This window comes from Pagrus pagrus (assembly GCF_965226575.1).
Source record: "Pagrus pagrus genome assembly, chromosome: 8".
Classification (NCBI taxonomy): Eukaryota; Metazoa; Chordata; class Actinopteri; order Spariformes; family Sparidae; genus Pagrus; species Pagrus pagrus.
Window position 1 is genome coordinate 17,550,735 of NC_140192.1, and position 21,319 is coordinate 17,572,053.

At 41.4% G+C, this 21,319-nt stretch overlaps 1 protein-coding gene across 2 annotated transcripts in view; it reads right to left on the reverse strand.

Moving 5' to 3' along the window:
- Positions 1–21,319, reverse strand: part of fras1 (Fraser extracellular matrix complex subunit 1) — a 233,826-nt gene that overhangs the window by 48,303 nt on the left and 164,204 nt on the right. For both annotated transcript variants that reach the window (XM_084361068.1, XM_084361067.1), the window contains exons 28-32: positions 18,523–18,846; positions 8,740–8,899; positions 8,200–8,378; positions 1,975–2,091; positions 741–855 (exon numbers count right to left, since the gene is read on the reverse strand). In XM_084361068.1, the coding sequence (XP_084217194.1) occupies positions 741–855; positions 1,975–2,091; positions 8,200–8,378; positions 8,740–8,899; positions 18,523–18,846 (895 nt within the window). The remainder of the gene's footprint in view (positions 1–740; positions 856–1,974; positions 2,092–8,199; positions 8,379–8,739; positions 8,900–18,522; positions 18,847–21,319) is intronic.

The following is a 21,319-nucleotide window of genomic DNA, read 5'->3' on the forward strand; positions in this document are numbered from 1 at the left end:
AAAAAATGCTCATGACAAATGCTGCGGTTGAATCTGAATCTGTCTTCGTCCTCATTGGCTCTGTTCAAAATGATTTCCACACAAATTTGTCAGTCCATTACTTGATGAAAATGACCCTTTTGTAAATCGTTTTTCCCTTTCATTAGACGGAGAGCTGGGAGTGATACACCAGTCTGTCGGATGCTGAAATTAATGGCTCCAGCTCTGAACGCCACATTAAATCCAGCAGAAAGGAAATCAACAGTCAACAGTAAAAGTCCAGACTGAAAGACTGTAATTAAAAAATAACTTTGGAGAGTGGTAATGGCGGCGACGGAGGCTTGTGAACAGCATATTCCTTTCTGAGTCACATTTTTAGTCATTCAGAGAAGACTGCGCAGATCTATTTTAGTCATTTGTTTTTTTACACTTTGATATCAGGGAGCTGCTAAGTAAAAAAACCTGGGATCATTGAACAGCTTCACTGCAGCAAATTATCGATGGCTCTGCCTTGCTCAGGGGCACATAAGTGATAGTTAATGAAGAACAGTTTATCTTAACACATTAACTTCTCAAACTCTGCTTCAGAGAATCAAACACAAGCTCAGAAGCTCTCTATCTAATTTTAATGCTCCTGCACACTGACACAACTTAGATTTGAAGCCTTTTTATCTTTTCCACAGTATGTGGGAAAAGCTGTGTGTGTGTGTGTGTGTGTGTGTGTGTGTGTGTGTGTGTGTGTGTGTGTGTGTGTGGCTGACCTTGTCCTGGCGGTAGGGCTTTGGTGATGTTGTAGATGAGCTTCTCGCTGGGGGTCTCAGAGTCGATGAAGGACAGAGCTGAAGGTGTTATCTCAGTCACCCTATCCTCCAGAGCCTGCACACACACAAACCAACGTACATGCACACATGCTGCGGTAAGAACAGAGGACAGGAGCTGTGTCAGCTGACTCTGATACGCCCCATGGTGAGTAGAACTGACGGGTCCACAGGCACAAACAGAAAACAAACTGTGTGAACCCCTTTTTTTAAAGATGCATTTTCTAGAAGATTCCAGGAAATTTTGAAATACACAGAGACTAAGATCTCTTATTTCTTTAAAATACAAATCATTTGGAAGTAAATGGTAACACTGAAACAAGGGGAGTGCAAAATACAGCAAACTAAGGTATTTCTGACTTCTATGAACCAAATGTAGCTAATTAAGATTTCCTGGCTCATGAAACAGTTATTTAAGTTTTGTAAATTAAGGTTTCAGCAAGTAAAAACATCAAGCAAAATGTCTGCACACAATAAAATATTAATGACAGCTGTGTAGGAGCAAAAACTGTTTGAATTCTGAATGTCTCAGATCACTTGAGCTCTGAAATATGATCCACTAGGATTGTGATACAGTGTACATATTGTGTATAAGTGTATATAACTGTAACTGTTTTACCTTTAGCTTTTATAGTATTTGACTATTGCCATTGTCTAACATATTTACATATCTGGCCAGTGTAGTTGGTAACACTGTAGGAGGTAGAGAGGGACAAAGGGTTTATGTTTTACTGTTATAGATCATTTCTGATGTTTCTTTTTGGGGGAATATAATGATAAATATATATATATAGATATCATAAAATAATAAGTTAACACTTTACCAGCATTAATAAACTGTAATTGTATGGTTAACTAAACTTACGTTAATTGTTACTACACTGTTAACAAACAATTAAATGCTTTACAAACCATTATTAAGCAGTAACTGTGAAGGCTAACATACATCAGTTGCAACAAAATAAATGGTTTATATAGTATTTCATTGTTTATTAACAATGAGATAACTACTAATTTAAGTTTAATTAACTATAACATTTATTTTATTAATGAGGGTTATTATGAATTGTTACCAATAATAATATTTAAAAAACTTATTGCATACATTTTTTAGGACATGCATTAATAACATTTATATAGAAGTTGTGTAAGTTTGCCTTTTTTTTTAAAACCTCACCGTGATCTGTAGGTCACAGTCAGGGGCCAGCTGAGGGAATCCTGGGATCTGAGGCAGGACTCCTATGGTGAAGGTCTGGGCATCGCTCTGAAAGACTGGAGCTGCCTCTGTGGAAACCTGCACACACATAAAGACACACAATCTTTTATGAGAGATTGAAAACTTCTTCAAGAAAATACACACGCAACCGTTGTCATAACCCTACTCCCTTATCTCCACCTTCTGCACACTCTAAACTTCTCTTATCTTCTTCTTATCTTGAAGTTTGAAATCTCAATCTGCATCACAACATCTCATAAAGGTCTGTTTTTCTGCTGCGAACTGACTTGCGCATTAGGCATTATTTCTGAGTGACAGAGCTGATGACAGGCTCTCGAGAATCACCTGAGGTAAGATTGAACAGATGCGGAGAAAACAAGCTACAATCGAATAACTGTGACAACAGAAAGTGAACCTGGCATCAGGCCTCGCTTCAGTTTCCCTCCATAAATCATCGTCTACACCCCGAGAATATTAATGGAGGAGATGCCTATTTGAGTAAAATTCAGTGTAATGATCTCATTGCTTAGCTGACCATGTTTAAGGACTAATCTGTGTCCAGTGTCAGAGCAGTTATAACTCCCACTGAAGCCACACACTGATTAGTTTAAACGACCTTCTAAAATTCATAAAAAACCTTTTCAAACAGTGAAGTGCCTGAAAGGACACAGAGGGAGCCTCAGAGTGTTTCTGAACAGGAACAGAACGTACAGCTCATGCTGGTGTGTTGTGAAGGAAATTGAAAATAATGACATTTTTCACCCTTTTCCAAACACGCAGCATCCTGTCACTCTCAAAATTGTTCCTTCTTTCAGACCTTGTAGTGACCTTGCTTTCAGTAGTTGTCTGACTTCTGCTTACAGCAGCTGTAAAGCAATATTTCACACTCACATGGAAACATTATTTTTTAGAAAGATAGTATTTAGCTGTCAAATAATAGGTTGTAAGATTCTATATGTAATGCTAGGAATTGTATCTTTACACAAGTTCAATTACTGCTACAAAGGCACATTTATAATCATTTGTGTATCAGCATTCAGTGAACCCTGAACCCTTTTTATAGTTTCATTAGTTTCTCTTTAAACATGAACTACCTGGCGTTTCTTTCGATGCATGTGAGGTTTTTTTGAGTAACCAGAAGAAAAGCTAGCCTCTAAACCAAACAACAAAATACATCACTTGTCATCACCTCCTGAAATCATCCATATAAACGTTTTCTGATCTGACATCTGTAGCGGCAGGAGCTAATCGTTTGCGTGTGCCTTCCAAAAAACATTACATAAGACTATGAGGGTTGTTAATGGGACAGCCAGGTGATCTGAAATCACTCGGTTTGGTTGGATTAAGGCAAAATTCTTATTAGATGAGGGACCCTGGGGCAAAATCTCATGAGATGATATGTATTTGGTTTCATTTGTGTCACTGAAATGTAAACTTTGGATTACTACTGGGTTAAGGCACCTAAAACCACTCAGGTAGGGTAAAAAAAACATTATGTGAAGTTTAGATTAATAATAATAACAAAAAATAAGGTAGTTAAAGAGGAACTTCACTGCCTTCTCCGGTCAAACATTTCAAGTTAGGTTGCTCTTTCAGACTGAAGAAATTATCAGGGCTAATAGAAGAACTACTTGGTTATGGTCTAAGAAAGGTTACGGTCATGGTTAAAGGAAAGCAATGAAACTGCTGGTAGGAAACAGGAAATAAACTGCAGTCGTCTCAAAAAGAGGTTTTTGTGGTGCTTTAACAACCTCATGCAACATTTCACTTTTGATCCCAGACAAAAGCCACCATCCTCAGAGGGCCTTGTTAGGTCAACGTACAGAGACATACAGTAGATCGCTTGGGACAAGTATCGGATGCAGTTGTTTTTCTTCTAAGAGACGGTGTGGATGAGCGGCAATAGACATCATGATGATCAGTCAAAGAAAAGTGTTCCACCTACAGAACAAGATGTCCACTTTCCTCAACAGAAAAAGCATGTCCTCTTTCGCCCTCCTTCTTCTCAGCGCTCTGCTGAGACTCTGACCTTTGACCTCTGTGTTTTGGCTTGCTTATAAGGCAGCTGATGATTCAAATAAGTATTTAAGATTATGTCGACGTGAATTGCTGATAAGTGATGGAGAAGCTGCTGGATCAGTCTAATCCCCTCTGCCTCTCTGTCTGGAATGAAACTACACTTGAATTTTTCACTCGGCTCCTTTCCAGCGACACTACTTAAATGTTTTTTGTTTCACTTCTATATCAAACTGTGTTAGCGGAGCTCTATTTCTCTTCTCCACGCTCTCCGCAGTATGTCACTTTAACTTCTTCCTTCCCCTGATATACAAAAGCAGGAGTGACGCCCTCGCTTGTTCCTTTTAAAAGCAAATTTCTTTCGCCGCTTACTTATTCCGCTGCTGCTTGTTCCTGTCATATCAGTGGCATTTGGGGGGGAAGGAAGTTCAGAAAAACTTGTAGTCAGCTCTGTCAGTCAGAAGTAATGTCACACCAGCATGAAGCCTGGAGTCAGCGCCGCCAATTACAAGTGATGTGTTGCCATGAGGGTTAGTGCTGAGTCAGCTGGATTTATTGAAGGCGGCACTGGAGCGGTATATCATTGATTATTCTGTTGATTCCATTCAACATAAATAAAATTTTATATCATATGAAATACAATACTTCTACTAACAAAACTCATTACATGATAACAATGTTATGTGTTGAAAACTTGTACGTTGAAGTAAACATGTATGTAACGCTGTGATCCTACTGCATTTATCCGCACCATATTTTTTTTTCTTTCATCCTTTTTTGTGGTGCTTTTGGGGCCACTTTCTGCCTTTAACACAGCGCTGACAATAATGAGATGACAGGAAACAAAAGGAGAGAGCGATAGAGAACAACATGCAATAAAAGTCCCCAGTGAGATTCAAACCCAGGATGTTAGACCACCAGGGCGCCCCTTATCCTATGATACAAACAAAGTAATAATGTATTAATCTCTTCAATTAACAGGATGAATTTGTAGTTAAGTGTGGTTTATTTCTTGCATCAGTTCAGTTCTTTTTGAGCCACACGATAGAAACAAAGCGTGCAAGTGTGAGGAAGATTCTTCTTCACTCCAGAGAAAATTGTACGGGCACCAAATCACCATCTCTCAGACTTGAACATGGATTTACAAAAAAATTACATGTTGGTGCGTGAGAAAGTGCATGTGTAGAGTGTTGTGCAGCTGCAGAGCTCCGAGTTGCAGAGACAGCGCGACTTTTCAAAATAATCAGTTCTAACAAGGCGCCACACTTGGATAAAAACCAGTGGAGGACAATAATACCACCCTGACAAACCGTCAAGTTTAATCGCCACCTCTGACAAACGGCACAAACGCTTCCAGCAGTTCAGTTTGTGATGGGTTTCACTTTTCCTCTCCTCTGCTTTCCCACTTCCTTTCAAAATGATGAGACACTTGGGAATTTAATTTGAATCCAGCACTGTGTAATTGAAATGCATTTGCTCTGATGGATGGAGCCAAAATGTAAGGGGCTGGATGGAGGGAGAGAGATGATTAGATGTAGCTACAAGCTTTTGGCTGCCTCTTTTGTTTTTCTAATAGAGCCGAGGTGAAGCTGACGCTGGCATGGAAGCACTCTAGCTGCAGTGTGATGAATGCTGTATCGGTTTTACAAGGATTGCCTCGGATTTGGAGCTAATTTGGCGCCATTAACGCCAATCAAGATAAGTTGCCATTGGTTGATTTTGAGCGCAGAATGTTTGGTGCCAACGTTCGGACAAAAAGAGAAGAAATCCAAGGCGATCACACGCTCAGAAATGAGCGAGGACAAAACATTGTCTGCATTATACAGTACAAAGAAAAATGTTTGGCGGTTAAAACTGCTGCGTGATAAGCAGACTGTTACTTCTCAAATAAAAAACAAAGACTGAAGAGCACTTTTTACAGATTTCTATAAAGCACAGCTTTAAAGTGTACCCACACAATCTCGTGGTTACAAGAAAAATAAAAGAAGACGCAACAGAGGCAGATAGAGGTGAAAGACAGAGATAGGAGGCGAGAGAGACGGAGATACATGACAGGAAGAGGAGGGTGAAAAGAAATAAATCAAGCCAGAGGGAGACATGCTTGAAAGGTTGAGGACTGGAGCAAAAAGAAGCGGTAAACACAAGGGAACATGGGAACACAAGTAAGCGTGTGAACTTCAAAGTACACTCCAGAGGGAGAACGAGGGCACAACAGAAAAAACGAGAACAGCGACATGCGTCTCTGTCACCATCTCCTCCTCTTTTTTCTTTTGGGTAGAAATGTTCTTATCAGCCCCCTGAGGTTTCCTCGTCTCAAAGCTTGTTTGTTTTCTTTCATCAGTTTTTTAAAATTATTTATACGTACATGTTGTAGTGCTACTCACGCAGCAGTGGGTAGAATAAACAAACTTGTTCCTGACAGTGTATTCCTCTGTTGTTGTTTTTTTAACCATTTCACATAATGGTCTACTGTGGGTGAGCTGATAATGTATAATAAACGTTTAACAAATACATGCGGTATTTCAAGTTTTTTGCATTACATGTATGAACCATGGAATGATTAAAATAATGCAGTTCAATGAGCAAACTTAACCCCACTCTGGTGAAGCTCTGCTTTAAATTGAGATTTCTTTGTTGTCCCTTCTTTAAATCATTATATCCTCCACTTTTTGTCATGATTCTGTATGTTTGGTTTAGTTTCCTGTTTTATTTTGAAATTGTTGTGTGTCGTGTCTTACTTGTCACTTCCTCTTGTGGTTTTTCATTGATTACCTCACCTGTCCGCGTCCGTCTTCACTCACCTGTACCTCGTCTCGTCATTAGTGTCTGTGTATTTAGCCTCTGTTCTCCCTTTTGTCTTTGTCGGATCGTTTCGTTCATGTCCAGGTGTTTCGTATGTTTCCCTCTGTCTTGGTCCGTGGATGCTGTCACTCCGCCGTTCTCTTTGATGTTCCCGTTCCTGTTTCTGTGTCTTCCCGTCCTCCTTCGTATTAGCTTGTGTTAGCCTGTGTTCGTCTTGTCCGTCTTGGTTTGTCTTCCCTGTGTTATCTCCCAGTTTCGTCCTCAGTGTCTCCTCGTGTCCCCAGTGTCTCCTCTTGTTTCCAGTTTGGTATGTTTGTAGTTTGGTTTCTCTTTTAAGTTATACTTTGCTTTTTGTTGCTCTTTGTGTTAGCCTTTGTGCTATTTCAGTTTTTGTATTCTGTTCTCTTGTTAGTTTGTCTGTGTTCACCTTGTTTGTATTTAATTCAGCTTTAGTTATTAAAAGCTCGCTTTCTGTTCCCCTTATACTGTCTCCTGTGTTTAGCCTGTGTGTGTTCGTGTGTGATCCTGTGTGTGTGTGTGTGTTTTTCCTGTGTGTCTGCATTTGGGTCCTCTCCTAGCTTTTCCCCTTTAATTACCCCTTAAAACCCTGACACTTTTGTGCTCATTGCTGTAGTGCTTCTTTTGTTTACTTCACTGAGATCACCTCTACACTTCTTAGAAGAAGGTAACAAAGTATACCAGTAAGAGCCTTAATGAATACACAACTCATGAAAATGCCAGAGAAGAAGGACTTGAAGCTTAAAAGTATGATTTGTGTCACAGACAGCTGTGTAAAGCAAATGTTGTCGACAACTGTATGGATTTAAATTGATTGATTAAATTAAGTATTTTTATTCAATCATACACAAGACGGATAAATGAGAAACATGGGTGACTCATCCGCTGTGAACAGGGTAAAAGAATCGGCACCGATCAAATGTAAACCCACAAAAACGTCATCAGAAATTGTTTTTTTGACCCAGAAGTGACCATATTTGGACGAAGAGGGTGGAACCTGAGGTCATGCCGTGGTAGCAACTTGTCAATCAGAAGGTAGTCACGCCCTAAAGCAAAACCTGCTTTAGAGTCTATTTTACGCTAAACAGGACCGTAATTTACTAAATGAACATCATGATGTGTTAAAGAAGACTTGAAAGTAACGATTGAGACCATAAACTCATTAGGAAACTGTTTACTGAGGTAGTAAATCAAGTGAGAAGTAGGGTCATTTTTTCATAAGCTTACATACAATCTGACTTCTTTTTGAAACCAGTGGAAAGAGTGCACCTTTAATGCACTTCAGCAATGGCTTTACTTTTCAGACAAGGAAGCCCTGTCTATATATATCACACAGTTCACGGCACTGACCTGGAACTGAAATGAGTCGCTGCTGGTCCCTCTGCCAAAGTGGCGGTACCAGACAGTTCCATCGTTGACATCCTGCTGAGTGAAGGAAGTCGTGCGTGTGAAGCCTTGGTCGTCAGTTAGGGAGGGGCGCCAGCCTTCTGCCGGGCCGTCGGCTGGCATGGAAACCAGCACCACCTCACCTAGACAGAGAGGGTGGAGGTAATTATCACAAAAGTACCACAATGACCAGAAATCCCCTGATGATATCCCACAAGAATTAAAGGCAGAGGTGCCGTGATTACACCTCCGCAATAGAAGGTTTAGGCTTAAGATAAAAAAATGGTTGTGACAAGATCTGAGTCTTTAGGTTAAACACAGTTTAAAATGGTTGTGTTTAGGTTAAGATCAGACATGGGTGTGCTACGGTTTGATTTACTTAGGGTTGGGGAGAGACATTATGGGCTTCTATCTTTACTCTATCCATAACCGTGACAGGACTTAGGAGTTTGTCTCATACAGCAAGGACTTGTGTTCTTGAAGTGGGCGTTAAAGAGTTTGTACCATATTGAGGTTGTCCATTTGAAGCGACAATGGTGTAGACAATGCCATCAGTGCTGACTCCCTTGTAGTCCGCCTGCAGGTACTTTTTATCCAGTCGCACCATGCCTCCCTCCTTTACCCAGGTTATTGGCACAGACAGCATGTGAGGAGAGTCAGCAGCCTGAAAAGAACAAAAAAGAAAAAAAAGGATTTTAACCCTCATCACTTTTGAACACTTCTATGAAATCCCTTGGATTTTGCTTGCCAGCTCGGGTACACTTTGCACTACTTTTCCATTCAATCATCTGTCAGTGCTCATGCCAACTCTCCACCTCCTTTTCTCTAAAAACCTGCCTCCCATATACTACCAAATCTGTCAAGAAACATCTTTTGGAGAGATTACCGCCATAGATCTGCTGTGTAGTTCACCTGTGATTGGTTTTGAAGACTAATGATATCTGATTTAATTTCCCTTCCCCGAGCATCATCTGTCTGTCTGAGATCGACAAAAAGATTTGTTGGTTCAACCAGACAAAAAAAATAAAATAAATAAAAAAATCACCTGCTGTGTTTGCAACAGATTTCCTGGGAGGAGCTCGACAGATGCCAGGATTTTTAGATCAAATATAGAATTGTTTATGTAATGCACATTAGCTTGAATTAGCCGCAGATGCAGTGGAATAATCAAGAGTTATTTACATTAAATATACTTTCAAACGTGGTAAACAGAGCAATATGTTGACTACAACTAAACAGTAATTGAGAAATCATATCTGAAATCCCTGTGGTGTGGGCTCTGATGTATGAAGAGAAATAGAGGCAGACTCTGTAGTTTGTTCCTCAGGTGCAGCCTTATGCCACGTTCACTTTGTGTTGTCACAATTTGTGCAGCGTTTTTTATTCCACATCTGTTGTCACCTCAGGTTTGTGATTCCCAGGAGTCTTTAAGCTCTGTCAATCAGCAGCAATGTTACCTGAGCACTAAGCCCAGAGTCAGCTCCACCTATCAGAAGTAACGTATCACAAAAGAGTCAATCTGTGCTTCCTCGGTCTAAGAACTTTCAAATCAGACTTACATTTGTGATGCTGTATTGATCTGTGACAGAGTAAATCATCGTTTTGATTGCCCTGCCTCCAAAGCAAAGAACAAAGAGCAGGATCGGCTCCAGAGAGCTGACAGAGCTGGTGGATGACTCAGTGTCGCTCCAGGACATTTCAGCAGGGAAGATGTCTGCTGTCAGGGAGGTTTTGAAACAAGACCTCCTACTTCCCTAACTCACCCTGCGGTCTAAATATAAACAGGTATAACATGCATCTTAGGCATCTATAAAAACCGACCTGCTATTTATTCTGTAAACAGAAGCTCCACATTTTACATCTGGATCAAGTAAAAGGGTATAAGTACATTTAGTTGTCTAAAATAGTTGATACAAAAAAAATTGACATATATTACCTGGGCAACTACTGATAGTAAGAAAATCAGTGAAAAGCAATGATATTCCTATTTTACAAACACTCTTGAAATGCACTGAAACTGATAATACTGCATAGACCTTTTCCACAACAGGAACTTACAAGTACTACAAAGGGAACATAGGACTTTTGAAGAAGGTTAGCCTCAATGAACCAACAGTTTTGCAAAATGTCTTTTGAAAGGAAGAGATTTTGATTCCACTTTCTAAAAAGATACCCTTGAATGGATCAGTAGATCAGTTATCCATCCATCCATTGTCTGTAACCGCTTATCCTTTTCAGAGTCATGGGAGGGCTGGAGCCGATCCCAGCTGACATTGGGCGAGCAGCAGGGTACACCCTGGATAAGTCGCCAGGTCACAGGGCTGACATATAGGGACCAACAACCATTTACTCTGACATTCACACCTACGGACAACTGAGAGTAACCGATTAACCTAACTTTTGCATGTCTTTGGATTGTGGGAGGAAGTTGGAGTACCCGGAGAGAACCCAGGCAGACACGGATTGAACATGCAAACTCTGTACAGAAAGATCAGTTATAAACGATTCATGATAACAACTTTGGGGTAACCACAATGTAAAAACAATTGCTTTGTCTTTTTACCTGCTCAATTTATCAATCAAACTCCCTAAAATAAGTGTCTGATCGCTAATTAATGGGGAATGTTTGCAAAGCATTTAGACAATAAAAAATATACAAACAACTTTTGGGATTAGAAAGTGAATTTATCTTCACTCCTGTTTATCAACCTGACTGCAGCGGCGAAGTTACTTTGAGTAAACTTGTCTCTGGGTTTGAACATTGTTGGATACATTTGGGGTAATGTAAGTACACAAGTCAACAAAATATAAAAAAATATATATGAGAGTCGTTTTTAGACATTTCAATGCAGAAGTCCACCATAACATATCTTTAATTGATGCAGACTTTGGCTTATTAGAAAGTAAGAAATCCATAATCATCAACATTATTAATGCATTGTTTTGAAGTGGAGACGATAAGCAACAGCCAAAGGTATTTTTAACAAGTTGGCAACCCAAAACTTGTTAATGGCTTTGAGTTATAGAGCAGAAATGACCTCTTAGCCATTAATAATGCCTTTATAAAAGATGTATTTATAAATTTAGTGTCGACACTTTAATAAAACATAAACATCAGGCCAGTCTTTTTAGCTGAACACAAACACACACACACACACACACGCACACACACACACACACACACACACACACACACAGTTGACCATTTTCCGCTGGAGATTAGTGTAATTGCATAAACACTGTGGCTGTAGGTGATTCTAAGTGCGCGCAGGTGTGTGAGAATGAGTGTGTGTGCTTGTGAGGCTGCCTGTGTTTGCAGATAACAACCTGCGGACCATCTGTGGCTCTTCTGCCTGCTGATCCAAATCACACTATTTCAGCGCAGCGCGCAAAGAATAGCAGACGAGCAGCGGCTTGCCCGGCAAGAGAAAACACATAAGTCAGCATGACAGGCTTTTAACTCAGAGGACCACATCATCCAGGGGATTATCAGCCACTCCTGATGACCACCAAGTTCTCTCAAGGACACTCGCACCTAGAAACAGCACACTCCACAAAATAAAAGAAGTCAGAGGAACCTTTCAGGATTTACGAGTTTGCCAATACTCCCCAGATTTCCCCAGACATCTAACTTTTCTGACTGTTTGACCTGGAGCTGAACCCCCAATTGGTGATTTTCTAATTTTCTGTCTTGAGTAACACTCAAATCTGATGAGTTTTCTTTTTTTAGATGAAGATTTGTGTTGCTCCATTAGATGGACAGATAGTCCCATCTCTCTCAGACATTTGCGAAGAAATGTAAATGCTCATGGACATTTCTCTGCTTTTTGACCTCTGGGAAGCAAAGAAACTGAATTTGCTGGGTGTCATTTTAGATTGACAAGAAACGAAGTGCAGAGGAGTAAAAACAGAATCATAGAGAGAAACGTGAGAATATGAATTAGACAAAAACAACAGAGGCAGCAGTGTTATCACTGAAATACTCTATATAATGACTTTCTGATGGCCCGTCAGCTGGTGCAAAGCTTACAGTATGATTGAGCTAATGTCACATTCTTCAGATTAAGTCTTCAGCTCAATCTACATTAATGGTAGGACCAGTTTACATTCAGCAAAAAATTTGCTATCTTTTAATCTGTGCACCAAATTCTCAGTTTTGGATCTAACATCATGAGATTTGGACTTGAATAAGCAGTGAGTCACAAAAATGAGGACTGACTTGGACTTTACCTGACACTCTAAAGCAGGGCTGCTCAAACTAGTTTCTCTTGGAAACTAAAAGTTAATGGTGGGCTTCTTTAAAGGTAAATTGCCTGACTTCTTGTCACGTGTAACCTTGTAACGAGTCCGCCATACTCAGATTATGAAAAATTATTAATAATTAGGCATCCTACATATTTAAAGAGCTTTTTTACCACACAAAAATTGAGTTTGGCCAGCAGGCTCCGCCCTCAAGACTTAACAACAAGATTTTTCAGGTGATAGGGGGTTTGTTGGGATAAGTACAAGCCAATGCTGCAGAAAAGTGCTCTTTAATCGCCTAATGTTGCCCAAAACATAGTTTAGGAAAAAAAATAACATTATTCTTTTCCTTTTGAGAGCAAATGTATGAAAAGTGTAATTTCAGACCCCTTTAGGCCAGCAGGTCTGGGATGGACTGTAAATAGAGCCAATGCTGGACTGAGGGCTTTTGGCTGCAGTCCACAAAAAAAGAAATAAATGACTTTGCCAGACTGAGTGGTGGTCATCCATAAAACATCGGCTAGCTGCCGGGTCTGATGGTCATGCTGTTGTAATGACAATGACATTGTCATCCCTCATATTTCCATAATTCCACGGGGGTGAACAGGACGGGCTGATGGACCTTTCAAACAGTAAGTGGAAGTCACTGAATCCTTATTGGCAACAAATTCTGATTTAATCTTAATGAGACATGGTGCCGAAAATGGGAGCATGTGGCAAAAGTAAACATCAGGCGGTGTGCCATGGGGCGCCAGCTTTCACAGAAACAAATCAGAGCAATCTCAAATGTCTTGGGCTATGCAGTACTGTTTAAACAAGTCAAAACTAATTATTTACAACGATGCCTCAGCGGGAGAGGAGCTATGCTCTGCACTCAGTCTCCCTCTTCTGCTTGACAACAGAGTTGAGCTATTACCCTTCCAAAGCAGGACGGCTGATCACAAAAAAATATCTCATTCCCTTCCATTTGTGCCGGAGAACAGAAGAGCCCGAGGGTTTTTTCTAGAGGCTCAAAGTGTTCTCCCTGAGACAGTAATTGAAAGCCAAGGGTCCTGCTTCCTATTCAGTCGAGCTGCTCAGGGCTCAGGCTCAGCAGAGAGAAAGTCCATCCATCAGAGGGTCATTACTGGACTGATTAGTCTCCTGCTTTAGAGCTCAGTAATCCAACTTTCAGGAAGGCTATTGTCCCCTGGCGTAGCCTGGCATCGAAAGCCACTGCTGCAGCCTGGATGGTGGGCTTGCAAATACAAAGAGTGCCAGCGAGAGTGCCACGCTCTGAAAACTAAGGATTCATTGTCCAAGGTTCGTTCAAATCCAGGCGGAGCCAATAATCACTCAGGGTTTTATTTTTGTGGAGGCAGTCAGGGTTCATGAAGTCTTCATTGAGGGGTTCTTTAAGTAGATTTGGGGTTTAATCGCCTCTGATCTGATTTCTATTTTAATTTTTTTCTGACTCTTTCCTCGCACTGCTCTCTTCCATGCCAGTGTTATCTTCATTAGCAGGCACACTGGCACCTTCTCATAGCAGCTGGAGGTTTGAACTTCAATTTGAACTTGACTATCCAGAAATCCTGTGAGGTAACATCATTAAACTGCACACCAAATCTTCATGTTTACCACACACAGCTGCTCTGTGATGCAGTATATGGCAGGAAACTAAGAAGACACAGGAGAATGGAAATGTGGCACCTCTGGATTTAAATTCTAACTTTGAGGCCCTTTCTTGTTTTTAATTGTCCATATCCAACTGCAAAATGTATTCTCCTTTTTGTGTTTTAATCTGGTTTATATTCACACTGGAGTCTTTTCTTTTGCAGATATGAAATTTAAATCTTCCTCTGTCAACTGCACGCCATCCAACCAGTGAAATGAGGCTTTTATTTTCTTCTGCTGTGCTTAGAGAAGACTGGCATTCCTCTCTCTGTATTTCCTTACAGATCTCTATTCTATGGTGATCTACCTGTGTAGATCAAGCGAGAGGCAGCAAGGATGAAGTGGGGACACCGACGCTGCTGGGACGCATCCAAAAGCCTCTGACATAAATCAAGGGCATTCTCTCAGCTTTCCATCATGCTGTCCATCCTGCTCTGTCTAATGCACGACAGAATGCAGCATCAGGACATTTTACAGTAAATGGATACTGGTGAGTGAGAGAGAGAGAGAGGGAGGGAGTACATGTGGGATGTTATCGATTTACAGACGGGAGAAAAGCAGAGGAGTTGAGCCTGAAGCAGACCATCTGCATGCAGCCAGACAAACAGGGTTGCCCTCCAAAACCCAAACTGAGAAAACATATCAGAGAAAAGTTTCTCCGCTGCCAGGACTGAAGTATAACTGGCACACAGCGAGGTGGGATTTTGTATAGTATCATTTGAAGGTTGCTTTTTCAATTATATGACATCTAAACCCAAGTTAACCCAAGTGGAGTTACCTCTTCTGACTGCCTGTCTGAGAGAAAGCAGGAAATACATCTTTGGAGTCTGTTAAGTTAAAGACTGTGAGATATGACGTAATTGAGATATGACTGGTTGGACACTTGGCTCGACTTGTGATATGAAGGTTAAAAAAGTCTGGAAGGGTAAATGGTCTTGCGCCTTTCCAGTCTACTGAGCAATTCATAGTGCTTTACAACCCTTGTCACACTCCATTCACACACACAGTCATACACTGATGGCAGAGGGTGTCATGCAAGGTGACGACCTGCTCATCGGAGCAATTTAGGGTTCAGTATCTTGCACAAAGATACTTCAATGGGCGGCTGGGGGATCCAGGGATCAAACCACCGACCTACTGATTTGTGGACGACTCGCTCTACACCAAAACTACATGGCTAATGCATTTAACAATTAATTATATTATCATGAGTGTGGCCAAATTAAGAAAATGTACTGTAAGTACCAAAAACAATCAATTTAATCATGCTCAGAATATTTTGAGGACTGTTAACTTGACTCAAATACTTAATATTAATATTTTTAGCTTTTAATCTCAAGTACAGTTTTATTTAAATCCACTAAAGGGACCTGGAGTGTTTAAACTAAGGTTGAGTACTTCACTGAAACGAGTATCCAGTACAGATAATGTACTTCTTACAATTAAGAGTATCATCTAAGTAAAATATGTCAATATCCGATGTCCTCACTGGGTAGGTAACTGAAGTTTATGTATGTATTATGTTTATAAAAAAAACTTAGTTCTCCAACCCTTCTGATCAAAACCATCGATCTGAAGCTGAGTTCTGATGCTGTTCTGTAAAAGGTTTCTAATAAATATGGCAACTTCTGATCAACACGTTCATTTCAGGCTTAAATGATCAACTTCCGACTAGTTCCACCCACTTCCGCCAATTCCGAGTACGTGTGCAGCTACAAATAATTCAGTTGATTGAACAGATTTCTGTTACAGATGATTGTGTACTCTCTCATCCATCAACACTACTAAAAAGATACAACTTGGAAATGTGAACGCTGATTGCAATGACACCAATGCAATGACACATGCAAGAGTAAGGCTGGATGTCGGCATTTTAACTTTCAAATGAAGACCGGAGACTTGACTTGGACTCTACTCAAAATGTCCTAAAAGCATCTGATTTGTTTTTCGAAAAGACATAACAAACATCATCAGAAAGCATCAAAGTGAATGTATTTCTATTCAATTGAATGGTTTTCGTATCTGGTGCGTTCTGATGCCACACTGAAATAAATTCCCTCTACTTGCTGCTTTCACTTAAAATGCTGTGTCAGCTCTGCGCTGGTGTGAAAATTGAAAAAGTTTCTCTTAGTTTGTTCATGTGTGTATGTAAATCAGTCTGTCAGCTTTGTATGTGTGAGTCTACAGTGGATGTGTGGATCACAGGTTTGAGTGGTCCACAGTGGGAGATTCACAGAGCGGTGAGAGGAGCACAAAAAGGACTGATTCCTGCAGAAGACACACACACACACACACACACACACACACACACACATACAAATGTACACTATTTTTAGCTTCAGTTTTAACCCTCAGACAGAAGGAGCGTCCTCATTTTCCAAACTGTGTGAACTCTCAAGGTCTAAAACTTATCTGGACAAAGACTGAAGTACACACACACACACACACACACACACACACACGCATCTCTAATTCTTGTCTGTCTAGACATCTTCAGTGCTGGAAGCAGGTCCAACCTTGTCCCCCACTCTGTGTGTGTGTGTGTGTGTGTGTGTGTGTGTGTGTGTGTGTGTGTGTGTGTGCGTGTGTGTGTGTGTGTGTGTGTGTGTGTGTGTGTGTGTGTGTGTGTGTTTGTGTGTGTGTGTACGTGCATGAGCTCATGCTCATTCTGAGTTAGCTGCCAAATGTGTCTGATGCCGAACATCCCCACCCCTCTCCCCTTCAGTCACGGTGGTTGGCGCTTGTTGCCAGATGATTGTGTCCTTGTCATAAAAACTTCACCAGAGGCGATGACAGAGGAGGGATAACGGCTGCCATTTTTTTCAAAGCTCGCCCTGCTCTTTCTGTAACAGTGTTTAAATATTCGAGGATCAGTCCGTGCCTCCAGCAAACCATCATCGGGGATAAAGTCAACAGAGCACACTGTGTGGACACGTCAAGTAGAATCAGTGTGATGAGTAGTGAAGTTGAGGCAATTAAAGGAGTTTAGAGGAAGACAGTGGATGTCAAAAATGTTTAGAGAAGCATTGCTTCAGCAAGTCAGGAGTAAATACTAACTCAACTGTGTAGCAAACTAAAACCAAGAGGAATATTTTTATCTTACAACTGCTACACATGAATACTAGCTGTTAAAATCTGCTTTTTAGCTGAGAAATGCTTCACAAAGTTTAGAAAGTTTCTCATCACCCAACAACTCAAAAAATTTTGCAATTTCAGAAGGGAGTCTGGGGAATTTCTCCCATCTTCATTTCCTTGCTGACTGGAACTGATGTTGTGGCTTTGGCCTACAGTATGTTGGTATTCGAGTTTGCTGTCTTCTTTAGCGCAAAATAAATTCTCAAATTCTTGTAAATTGTTGTTAATATCGGTCAGATACATGTTATCCTGGCTATTCAAAGTAATACAAAAAACATGAATGTTGCGAACCATATACCATCCGACCACTGACTGACTGACTCCCACATCCCTGTATACATGTTTCTCTTCCTGACATCAGAACTTTGAACTTCTGATGGAATGATACAGAAATTAAATCGGTCCTTGAGCTTATTTTAATAAATCACACATGCATTAGGCTTAGCATTTTTTTTTTTTTTAAACCAATTACTTCTCACTTGGATTTAATGCTTCTGCACTCAGAAGTGTTTCCTGCTGCCAGAGGACAAGCTCAGAATGTTTTCACTAAGTGAAAATTGATGGAAATGCAAAAGAAAATCTAATAATGCTGCTGATTAGCCCTACGGAATCGATCCGTCTCCTTTTTTGGACCACCGAAAAATATTTTTGTAACTGAGCCTTTCACATAACACTGCTTGCATGCTACAAAAAGTACTGTAGATATATAAGATGTACCAGATTTGATTCTGCTGTTGTTCCACAGTGCAAGTGATTTCTGTGTGGGCTTTTCAGCAGATGCACTTATTGTTGTCTCACTTTTTTCCACTCTTTGTGAACTTCTGCACTTTGACTCAGCCCTCAAGATGATCTGTTTGAAAAAATCCATTGTTTTTTTTTCCTTTCTCTCTTGACTATCTGATAGTCTGAAAACTATCGTTGTTGAAGAGACACTGGAGCTTTGAGGTGCAACAAACTAATTTGGCTCCGCTGTGTAACTCCGTGGAAAGAACTTCATCCAGTATCAGAGTGGATCGATGCAGGCCTTTTGACTCTGCTGACATTTCTGAACTGAGCTGGCGCACCGCAGGATGACTCTAAATTAAACACCAGAGAGCCTTTAAAAGTTGTAGCTGAAAAATATTTTGACGGCACCATGCTGTGTGCTGAACGTAAGCCATGGTTGACGTCATTGTAGATGAAAAAGAAAAAGTAAAGTCTTTTTAGACTTTGACTCTGAGCCATTCATCTCCCATCCTCCCCCTCTGTCCTTCCTACCTTCTGATCGATGTGTACTTGGAGGAGAACATTCCTGTAGCTGTGGCCGTCGTTGACCTGCAGCACCACCCCGTCCTCCGTCCCCTCAGAGCCGTCGTGGATGTACTGGATCTGTTCCCGTGACAGCTCCTCCAGCTTGAATCGGCTGAGTGCCCGATCCCCATGGAGACGGGTCAGTCGGCCGTGACGGGGCGGCTCGAGGACCATGACCAGGACATCGGCTGGGTTGTCGGGATCATCGACCTGCAGGACAGACTTGGTGATGGTTGCCAGGGCGCCGCTGCCCTCCACGGGTAAAGGAGCAAGAGTCACGACCCTCGGAGGCTGGAAAGTATAAAAAGACAAGGGAAAGAGAGGCTGCATGTAAGGCAACGGTGTGATTACAATCTAACTGATGTTACTGAAAGATAGATTAGAGCTTGTTTTCACAGTTAAAAGCAGTTGCAACTCTGAGAAAAATGTTTTTAAACTTCTAGGCTTGCTGAAAACACAGCAGGAAGACACAGCAATTTCTCCCAAACACACAACAATTGTCAGATGATGAATTGTCTCCCAGAGGGTCAGGGTGTTTGGGCTGCTGTGCCCTGCCGCTGTGGGAGATGAGGAAGACAAAGGTTGAGGGAGAGGTTAAGCAAGGCACCTCATTAAGCTGCACTCAGCCATACCTGAAGCTTTACTGCGGCGGGAGAAAAAGCTTCACCTCGCTAACAAAGTCATTTTAGGAGCGCTGGCAAGAGTGGAAGGCCTCCCATTGTGAGCAAGGGTATGACTTTATCCAGGTCTAACTACGTGTCTGCCACTGTCTGTGTTTGTATTGAGGATGGCAAAGGTCATTTTGCCCTTCCTCACTTTATTGAGAAACTATCCTTATTAAGAACTACATACACAAAAGAGATTTAGCTCATTAAAAATATATTTTTTATAGTTTAATTGAACTAATGACATTTGAAAGTGTCCTGTGTAGTGCCAAACCCACTTGCACAATTGTTGGATATCACAAGTTTGTTTCTATGAATGTATGACCTTTTGAGTTTAATTGTGGAACAAGTCAACGAAAGGTTCTCGTGAGGATTCAAGTGCATTTGCATCTTCTGTGTGTGTCTGTCTGGATACCAGACACATAAAACAACAGCAAAACAAAAAAGGCAAAAAATAAAGACTCGAGGCAAAAGAAAACACGGAATCGACGCAGTTCATTTTACGACTCCCCGCCAAAAAGTTGTTAGCAGGGCAGCTTGGCAGCGTTGGAGGAGCAGGTAGAGATGCATGGGCTGTCCCCGCGGAGATGTGCCCTGCCATGGCCCTAAATCAAACCAGTTGTCAGGCATGGCGCTCCGAGCTGCTCAGCCTGATTCAGGGCACGGGTCCAATTCATTGCCCAGGATGGCTGCTGGACTTGCTCCAGCTCTCTGCCATTAAAGCAGCAGCTTAAGCAAAGGGGGACGTATGAAACAAGCTGGCGCCACAGAGAAAAATGACTTGTGGAAAGTCACACACACACACTCCCTCTGTGTATTCGAGCCAAAGTGACTTCTGGCTGAAAATGCGGGACAAAGAGCTGAACTGCTTAAAAACGCAGAGGGAACATGTTGTTATCCACAAACCCCTGCCCTTTGCGCTCTGTTGGGGGCCGTTTGTTGACAAATTTTTAGACGTCAGAGGAATAATCTCTAAGAGACAGGCGACAGGGTTCACAGGCGTCCACCTAAATCCGGTGTCATCACCTCTGCAATTCACAGGAGGAAAACAAAAGGTTCTGGATATGTTGATGGGGCTGAAAGTGTGTGTGTGTGTGTGTGTGTGCTCCTTTTGAATCATGCTAAGGCATGTTTGCTCACTAAACGTAACCAGCAAAATCTCCCCCTAAGGCAGACAGAAACAAATACAAACACAGGCGCTGAGGCAGGAGAGCTGACCTTTTATCCTAACCTCACAGGTGAGGGAAAGGTGAAGTTCATATCTGGGAGAGGCCTGTCGTCACCCGCGGGGCCCTTGGGGCCTCTGTAGCACTTCAAGAAGGTGGAAAAAAGCTTTTTTGTGCTGCTTCCTGGGGTTTTTTCCTTTTCTCTTTATTTTGTTTTGATATTCCTGCTTTGTTCGCGCTGGATGGTATTCAGAGGCATGACGAGAAGGGTGGAAGCGTTTCCCAAGTTGATTTCATCCCTCTTTCAGCCTCTTGGTTCTGTAACAACGCCTTTCATCTGCAGCTCTCTTCTCCTGTTTTTGTGTCAAGCCGTCACAACACTGAGGAATACAGTAGATGTACTGATGCACTCCTGTTCAGCTGGAATAGTTAAAAATGATGGTGCATTTAAGTAAAATCATCTTGGTTTGTATGCTCTTTTTCTTCTGCACTCTACAGACCCCAACCGGTACTTCATTAAGAAAAAACTTCAGGTAGAAGATGCCTCTGCATTGTCTGACAGCTAAGGGAATTCCAGAAAGCCCACAGCGAAGACAGCTTAGTGCCAATCACCACAGCGAGGAGAAAAGTCTCCGAAGCCTAAAGATTGGCACTTTAAGATGAAAATGTAAGCAGCAAAAAGCTTTGTGTGTGAGACCACCTCTGTAGAAATGCCATTAGCAGATTCCGGACTCTTAGAAATGTTTTTCAAAAGAAGCAGCCAGTGCTGTCAGAAGGGGGAAAGGCTATCTGCAGCTCGGATCTTTCATTCCTGAGGCTATTACAATCCAAGGCGCCCGCTGGCTGGGGATCTGATAGGGATTTCAATCAACAATTTCCTTTTTTTTTTTCAGCCTTTAGTTATACAGGGAGGATCACATTAGCACAAATGTT